The sequence below is a fragment of the Macaca mulatta genome, chromosome 9 (genome assembly GCF_049350105.2).
Source record: "Macaca mulatta isolate MMU2019108-1 chromosome 9, T2T-MMU8v2.0, whole genome shotgun sequence".
In the NCBI taxonomy this organism is placed as follows: Eukaryota; Metazoa; Chordata; class Mammalia; order Primates; family Cercopithecidae; genus Macaca; species Macaca mulatta.
Genome location: NC_133414.1, coordinates 101378094 through 101387358, shown reverse-complemented (window position 1 = coordinate 101387358; position 9265 = coordinate 101378094). Strand labels below are relative to the sequence as shown.

The 9265-nt window shown below is 40.9% G+C and overlaps 1 protein-coding gene and 1 long non-coding RNA gene across 2 annotated transcripts in view; one reads left to right on the top strand and one right to left on the bottom strand.

The window, feature by feature from the left end:
* Window positions 1-9265, top strand: part of LOC144331164 (uncharacterized) — a 35162-nt gene that overhangs the window by 15959 nt on the left and 9938 nt on the right. The window lies entirely within an intron of this gene.
* On the bottom strand, window positions 593-7556 carry IFIT2 (interferon induced protein with tetratricopeptide repeats 2). Its single transcript, NM_001261730.2, is given in 2 exon segments — window positions 593-3219; window positions 7408-7556. Coding segments are annotated over 2 exon segments (1419 nt in total). The 5' UTR covers window positions 7413-7556; the 3' UTR covers window positions 593-1805.

Below are 9265 nucleotides of genomic sequence, written 5' to 3'. Positions count from 1 at the left end.
AAGGGCAGTAGCCCACCCACCATCAAGGTGGAGACAGAATGTCTGTGTTCATGTAGGTCAATGGTAGCAGGTGGCAGAAGGCAGCTGTTATCCGAAGCCCTGGACTCTTAAAGCTGAGGAAAAAGTTTTGTTCTGTTCAGGTGATTATGATAGTAGACCAGCCTAGGTTATTTGGATTTGGTTCATACTTGTGCAACATTTCATTTATCAGTAGCTGAGTCTGAAAGGTTTAAAGTACAGCAAAATTCCAGATGAATCAGAACACTGCTTTATGTTTTATCATATTTAGGTTATTTATTAATGAAAATATATGGCATTTTCAGGAATACAAATTTTGCATCCTGATGACCTCAAATGCATGCAACAAGATTTTTAATACAGAAAATAACACAAAAATTGTTGTTACAGTGGTTAGAATTTTTAACTTTAAAAAACCTTGAATTTTTATTGTTTTAATTGCACAATAAAATCATGTTGATATATACTTAAGCTTAAATTAATTCCAACAGGCAAACATTTTCCAACCCAGAGCATGACTGATGGTCTCATGCTGGGTCAGCTGACTCTATTTTGGTTCACACCAACTTTGATGTCTAGGCCATTCAGTATCTTCCTAGAAAATCCCAGTTGTCCAAGAATACCATGAATTTTGAGATTTCTCAGAAGATTTTCAGAGTTAGAAGTGTTTATATCACTTAATATCCAACATTTCTAAAGGGGGGAAAACCCCACCATCTATTGTCAATGACATTTCCCAAGACCTTGCACCAGGCCCTTAGTCACCAGGTTCCCCATTTTGTTGCTTTCCTATCATCTCAAACCAGGTTCATGAAAGCATTTGAACAAAGTCAGTCTTCCTTTTGCCAAAAAAAAATTCCTAACAATGGCTAAAATATTGAAAATTTCTCCATTTGATTACAATCTACAAAGATAAACCAGCATTCCCTTCTCTTTCTCTCTTTTGGTTACTTTTTCCCTATCCCTACAGATGGAACATTTATTTTTTCCACACAGGTTTTAAAGAAATACATTATGTTGGTTTTTAGCGTATTGTACAGAATCCATTTTCATTCTTTACATGTTACATTATGACTATGAGGAGGGCAGAGTAGAGGTGAACTCTCTCTATGCTTGCTGAAAGTCTTGTACACATTGCTTTTTGCACCCATTGCTTCTAGCTATGTCTCTTCCTGTTCTCTGCTCTCTTCTCAACTATGTTGCCACCTCAATTAATCAGGCACTTGAATTCACGTTGTGTAGAATACTCAAGATTGATGATAGGCTGGGAAGGAGGAGGAAGGAGGCAGAGGTAAGAGATGGGGGATACCGAGCCCTATTTAGACTTTGGCCCCCAGCTTTTGGATGAACTGAGCACATTACTGGCTATGCAGGACTAACCTCTATGGGATGCAAAATGGCTCCAAATGCGGAACAACATTGCAAAAATGGACTTCAATATTACATGAAGGATTTGGCTGCTTTATATAAACATAGAAACAAGCCCAGTGGACTACTCCACTAAAGGTGACTAAGCAAATGTTACAGTTCAAACTGCACTCAAGAAGTCAATTGAGAAATAATTCTATCACCAAGCCCTTGGACCTACCCCCCAATCTGGTCCCTCTCCCAGAACTCCTTGGGCTTTCTGAAGACCCAGCAATTAACATAGTCCTGTCCAGTGGTATGGCCAGTGTCTTAGTCCAATCTTTTGCCATACCAGTCATTACATATTTTGAATACCAACTTGGTGGAGGAATTTCAGCTCCCTTTCAGCAGTAGCCTAGTGGGCACCACATCTCTATTCTTCATTCCCCATTCCAGCTTGATGCTGAAGGGATGAGGCTTCCAGACTCCAAACCCCTCTCAGAGTCTTCATCTGCTTGTTGCATTTTTTTATTCAGCTCCTGAAGGAATGCCAAGACATGCAAAGCCTCAGAATCTGCTCCATTTTTAGAAAGTCGCATTTTGGCAATTTTTTGCAGTTTGTCTTTCATCTTTTCTTTCTCCCTTGATTTCTGGTTTATTTTTACTCCCTCTATAAAGTGGTGGATGGCCTTGTCTTCACACTTCATTTGATACAGCTGAAAGTTGCCATACCGCAGATGGAGCAGTTGTTTCGCTACAGGAGTAAGCTCTTTACTGAATTCCTTTTGGAAGTAATACTCTGCTTCTTCATACTGATCTGCTAGAGCATGGAGGCTGGCAAGAATGGAACAGACACGGAAGAGATTATCATTGGCCTCATCAGCTTTCTTCAGATGAGCCACAGCGTGTCCTATTAGTTCCAGTAACTTTCTTTTCCCATATATTCCATTCTCTCTTAGATTCATTACTTGGAGGACTTTTGCCCTATAGCAACACCCAATTTGGCAATGCAGGTAGGCATTGTTCGGTAGATATTCTAAAGCCTTTTTAAGCAGTTCAATAGCTTTGTCTGGCTCATCTTTTCTTCGATAAAACTTTGCTGCGCTGCGAAGTACATCTGTTACACCTGGGGCTTTCTCCAAGGCTTCTTGAACTAATTTCTCTCCTTCACCTTCCTCTTCGCCTTCTTCACGCATCTTATGAAGCTTCAGAGCCAGGAGGACTTTAAGGTACTGGTTGTCAGGATTCAGCCGAATGGCTTGCCTCAGAGGGTCAATGGCGTTCTGAGATGGTGGCCAGTTGTCCAGACGGTAGCTTGCTATTGCCAGTCCAGAGGTGAATTCTGGGTTCTTTGGTTTCTTTTCCAGAGCCTTCTCAAAGCATACCTTCGCTCTTTCATTTTGGTTTCCTCCACACTTTAACCGTGTCCACCCTTCCTCACAGTCAAGCTCTGGACTCTCAATTCTGTAGGGACTGGAAAACTTCTCACAGATGTGCTTCACCTTGTCTACATAAATCTGAGCGTCTGAGAGTCGGCCCAAGTGATAGTAGACCCAGGCATAGTTTCCCCAGGTGACTAGACTTCTGATTTCTGCTTGGTCAGCATGCTCTTGCTGGATTAACTCTTCAGCTTTACATAAGCATTCCAGGGCTTCCTCGTTTTGGCCTTTGAGGTGCTTTAGATAGGCCAGTAGGTTGCACATTGTGGCTTTGAATTCACGATTCTGAAACTCAGTCCGGTAAAATACTTTGTCTTCAAAATCATCCAAGGAATTTTCTCCCTCCATCAAGTTCCAGGTGAAATGGCATTTTAGTTGCCGTAGGCTGCTCTCCAAGGAATTCTTAGCGTTCTCACTGTAGGGGAAAACAGAAAGATGGACACTTTGAGAAATAGATTTATATGTCAAGAAATGGGAGCAAGGCAAATAAAATTCTCCTCCTCCTAAAGACTGTTAACACAAATCAAAGAAAGTCTCCTTCTTTTCTTTCTATAATATGTTTTGCCATATTGTTAATTCCTGCATGTTGTAGCAGGAGTTTAGAGACTGTGAGCAGCAGAAGAATTAGGGCGAGGGCAGTGGGTTATTCTCTGAGTCTATGGCTAGATTTTCATGAATAAGACAGTTTTTGTTAAATCGCTCTGCCCTCTGCTTTTGAAGGCCTCTGTGGAGGCTTGGTTTTATTTATGTAGTTTTAAAGAAGTAAGTGGTTTTCATTGCTTTTTGTTTCTGTTCTTCATTCTTCCCTAGCTTTACTTTTGTACTTTGAAAATTTCAGCTTTATAATTTTTTAGTCTTTTGATGTTTTGCCATACTGATTTTAATTTCTCATCCCTCTGAAATGCAGCTTCATTTTCTTTGATATTCTTAATTCCTTAGTTTTCCTTCATTTGCCTTTAAAGAAATCTTGACCACTTTCGATTTTCTATTTCAGCTTTTAATAGATCCTTCATTTATTTTGTCTATTCAAACTTTCTGAGCTTTTATCAGATTGGTTTTATTTTGTATTGGTTTATTACTTTACGATGCTACATTTTCATTTTTTTCTGTTGAATTTTTCCATTTTAACTGTTTGAATCTTATTTTCAACCATTCTGAATTTTTACTCATTTTATCTGCTTTTGTATTATTCTCTCATTTAATTTCAAGTATCATTTATGTTAGCAATATCTTAAACATTTATTTTGGAATAAAATGTAATTTTTTTCCCTTTCCCCCACCCCCATACCTCTACTTCTTAAAGTGGTGATTTCTGTTCTTAATACATCTCATTGAGTTGCTCTATTAGTAATTTTGTACTTGATTGTTTTAATTTTTTTGAAATGTTATTTTTCTCTTCTGCGTTTTGCTTTTATAACAAAGGGCAAGAAGTGCAGCTACAGGGAAGGCTCATAAGGCCACTAGCCCCTTTTCTTATAGAAAGGGCTCTTTTTCCTTTAGGGTACCCTTAGGACTCTCCTGGAAATATTTTCCATTCCTTTCAGTGTTGGTCCTCAAAAGAAATAAATAAACCAAAACCAACCAAACCAAAAAACAAAACAAAACAAACAAAACAAAACAACAACAAAAAAACAAGCGAAAAAAACCAGCAAACAGAAAAATGAACAAAAGCCTGTACTTCGAATTACTTTGGAGATGAATAACATTCCACGCCCCAATTGTTTCTCAACACTGTCTGTGTATTGGAGTCTCTGTAATGTTGCTTTTTCTTACTTAAATTTTTTTTCGTGGTATCTGTACAGCAACCCTTGTATATATTTCTAAATAGTATGCTATATTTCTAAATAGTATGGCTTCTTATACAACCAATAGATATCTGGAATGTCATGCAATGTGGCAGGATCACTTTTGAAATATATGTCTAGATAGAAGATTATATGACCTCTCTTTCTTTTTTTTTTTGAGACGGAGTCTCGCTCTGTCGCGCAGGCTGCAGTGCAGTGGCCGGATCTCGGCTCACTGCAAGCTCCGCCTCCCGGGTTTACGCCATTCTCCTGCCTCCGGAGCCGCTGGGACTACAGGCGCCTGCCACCGCGCCCGGCTAGTTTTTTGTATTTTGTAGTAGAGACGGGGTTTCACCGTGTTAACCAGGATGGTCTCGATCTCCTGACCTCGTGATCCGCCCGTCTCGGCCTCCCAAAGTGCTGGGATTACAGGCTTGAGCCACCGCACCCGGCCTATGTGACCCCTCTTTCTAACTGCCCCTCTCTCTCCTACTTTTTATACCAATCCTTCCCACTCCCATTTTGATTGGGAATCTTCCTGTAACCTCACTAAGAATAAAAACAGATCTGTTTGGACATGAGCTTTTCAACGGGAATGCTGCTGCCATTAGGATGCCTGATACCAAGTCAAGCACTCCCCAGGGCTCCCGCCCCTGGGGTTAGTTACATTAAGAGGCTTAGACAACCTGACTCTTTGCTAAGACCTATTTGGAGCTTTGAATGAAAGGCGGGTCCTTCCTACAAACTCCTGCGTATTTTCCATCCTATTTTTGTTTGTTTGTTTGTTTGTTTATTCTGCTTGGGATAGTTAAGTCTCCACTTGTTCCAAGAAACAGAGATGAGCAGGAACTGATTTAAAGTTCCTAGAGTGCCTCGCAGGACCATTGGTAGAACTGCAGTGACCCCAGGAGGATCAGAACAGGACACTGGGGAGCACGGAAGGCTCAGACCCTGTGTTTTCTCCATGTGCATCCGTGTCATACTCTCTACTGTACTGCATTCATTACAGAATATGGTGAGTCCTACAGAATACGGCCACTCTCAGATCCCAAGCATGTGCAGCACGCATCCTAACACCTGAAGACTCACTCTAGCTTCCTTGCTCCCTCTCAATTCCATTTCCAACTTCCATTTGAGTTTGACATTGAGTGTAACACATACACTCCTTAGCTCCTTTCTCATTTTACAAAAGAAACAGAGAAAGTAAATAGAATTGAGATTATCTCCACCATAGAAAACATAAAGTCCATTGTGCATTTGCAGGATAGAGACATTTAATATACACACTTATGTAAAATCCCTTTGAGCAGCCATTTAAAAGGCATCCAACTTCACTGCTTGATTTTGGGTTCTTATTTTCACTGTTAAGTTAGAGAAGTCGGTCTCAGACACTTGCTTCCTGGGCTCTGGCTTCTGAGGACCTATTCTCCTGATTCCTATAGAAGTTCCAGTTGTATACACAACAACAACAATTTCTTCCATTGCCTCTTATCTGGATAAAAGCAGCAGTGACATTATCAACCAGGCTCAGAACTAACGCTACCACCACAGTTTCTTGGAGCCGTCTTAGAATCACGGAGGAACCTTTTAGAAACACACATCCTCAGACTCCACCCCCTCCCACTTAATGAGAATCTCTGGGGAATTGACCCTAGAACTCTGTCCTTAATAAGCTGTCCAGGCAATTTTTATGCATGCTCAATTTTGAGAACCACTGTCTTAGAGCACAAGAGCAATGCCCAGTGAAAGTCACAATAGATAAAGAATAAGGAAAGCAAGAAGGAGGGATGGGTCTGTATCATAATGGGAAGAATTCTAAGACCATGCTAAAATTCTAACAAATAAGAAAAGGGTTCTATAGATTCTGGGTGACTACAAACAAAAAAATCTGTAAATATCACAAATCTTTTTTTTCTTTTTTCTTTTTTTTTAAATCAGGCAGAACATTTAAACTAGCAGGAAATAATATTGTTTCAAGAAGAGAAATCAGGGACCTCACAGAAGTAGGGCAAGGTGTCTCATAGGAAGTAAGCACTGGGGTTGGTAACACGGGATTCCAGAGCTCCCAGAATGAGGGTGAGGCAACCAGGTCCGGCCACCCCACCCTCAAACTGGAGAAAATAGTTCCCTTCCTACTCAATGAGCTAACACTTCCTCTCCAGGGCAGTCTCATGTTTTGGGGATAGAAGGGAATGTTAGAGGTGAGAACTATTTTCTCCAAGCACTCCATCTCTAATTCATACTCAGGAGGACTCTAACCAATCAGTAGCATTTTGGGGTGAAAATATTTAAGCTTACCAGCCTTTGTGCAAATCTGAGATGAAAGACTACATTAAAAGTAAAATTCACCTTAGCAGGAAGTGGGGTTTGCTATTCTGTGTATATCTTTAACAGTATCTGTTGAAAATAAACCTTTTGTTAAATAATTGTATTATGAGCCCCCAACTTAGTCCTTTCCAATATGAAATAAGAGAGGGACCGTGCACAAGAGCAATGCCCCCAGACCCATCTTTAAGTGAAGCGCCGGGGGGATGAAACATCCCTCTCTGCTGCCTTCTTTCTCTGATTGCAACTCAGCTCCCCAGGCGAGCAGTTCCAGAGATGAATTTAGGAAGCTTGCCAGCGTGAAGCAGAAGATTGTTTAGGAGGGAACAAACCAGCATTGGTAAGACAGATTTACAACCGACAGAGGTAAAGGCATAGTAAGGCCATAAACAAACATTAAAATGGAGCTGGCCCTCTGGAAGCATAGCTACTCAGGATTTGCATTGGACAAGATGACTCAACAGCACTATCGGATACGAAGGGAAAATCTTTACCTCATGGTTGCCGTGCAATTCTCAGCTGTTCGGCAGGGCTGTGGTTCAGGCAGCTGCACTCTTCAGAAATCTTCCTCTTCTGCCACCAATAAATGCTGAAGAAACCTATATATACAACTGGCCTCTGGTTCCTTTCTGCTTGTTTCCCTTCAGCTGACGTTGCAAAAGGGAAAGTGAAACTAGAAAGTGAAATTGGCAGGACTCTTTACAGGGAAATGAGCACTCTTTTCCCTCGGGAGCTGAGTTGCGATCAGAGAAAGAAGGCAGCAGAAGAGGGATGTTTTATCCGCCTGGCGCTTCACTTAAAGATGGGTCTGGGGGCATTGCTCTTGTGCACGGTCCCTCTCTTATTTCATATTCGAAAGGACTAAGTTGGGGACTCGTAATACAATTATTTAACAAAAGGGTTCTTTTCAGCAGATACTGTTAAAGATATACACAGAATAGCAAACCCCATTTCCTGCTAAGGTGAATTTCACTTTTAATGTAGTCCTTCATCTCAGATTTGCACAAGGTCTGGTAAACTTAGATATTTTCACCCCAAAATGCTCTTGAGTAAGAGCCAAGCCCCGCTGGGTAGTGAGTTAGAAGAACTTCCTCTTTGTGGAATGTGTTGATGACATCACGGGAGCACAACTCGGAGAAGGACATATTTACAAAGTACTCTGCCTTGTGATTACCATATTAACACATCTTTGCTCTGCTTTATACCAATATGATCCACAGGCCACTGTAAGGAGCAGTTATCTAGCCTCGACAGGTCAGGGGATTTTAGTCTGAATCATTGCTGAATCTCCAGTCCCTGCAAAACTACCTGCACATTGCATGGTGTGACAAGCATTACAAAAGTAGTCGTTGAATAAATGAATACATGATTAGAAGCATGGGTGGTGATGTCTGTCTATCTGGATTTGAAATCAGCCCCCACTTTTATGCTATGAAACTCTGGGGAAAATTATTGAACGTCTCTGCTTTGGTTTTGTAAATTGGGAATAGTACCACTACTGGTTCATTGTGGTGTTAGGAGGATGAAATAAGAGAATACATGAAATGTCCTTAGAATAATGCCTGGCAGTAACAAGTAAATGTTAGTTTCTATTATAATTATTATCTAAAATCGTTAACCAAAGTGATCAGAGGGGAAACTTTCTTTTTTTCAGGCTGGAGTGCGGTGGAAAGATCCTGACTTACTACAACCTCCACTTCCCTAGTTCAAGTGATTCTCCTGTCTCAGCCACTCGAGTAGCTGGGATTACAGGCACGCACCACCATGCCTGGCTGATTTTTGTATTTTTAGTAGAGACGGAGTTCCACCATGTTGGCCAGGCTGGTCTCGAACGCCTGACCTCAGTTGATCTGCCTGTCTTGGCCTGCCAAAGTGCTGGGATTACAGGCGTGAGCCACTACGCCCAGCCAGAGGAAATTTCAATGTTTGCTTTTTCCAGAACTTTATCTCCCCTGATATTCAACAATCCGTCATGATCACTGACCTAAGCCAAACAATTCCTAACATCTCCTTATGTTCTTGGCTTCCCCAAGCCGCACAATATTTTCCCCCTTTTTATTGATGTATAATAATTTACATATTTATGGGTTGCATGTGACTGTTACATGCAAAGAATGTTTAATGATCAAGTCAGGGTAATTGGGGTATGCATCACCTTCAGTCTTCATCATTTTTATGTGTTGGTATCATTTCAAGTCCTCTCTTCTAGTTACTTTAAAATATACATAATATTGTTGTTAAGTATAGTCACCCTAGTCTGCTATCAAACAGTAGAACTCATTTTTTCTATTTAACGATATGTTTGTACCCATAACCTCACTCTCATCTTCCCACCACTCCCCTTCCTAGGGG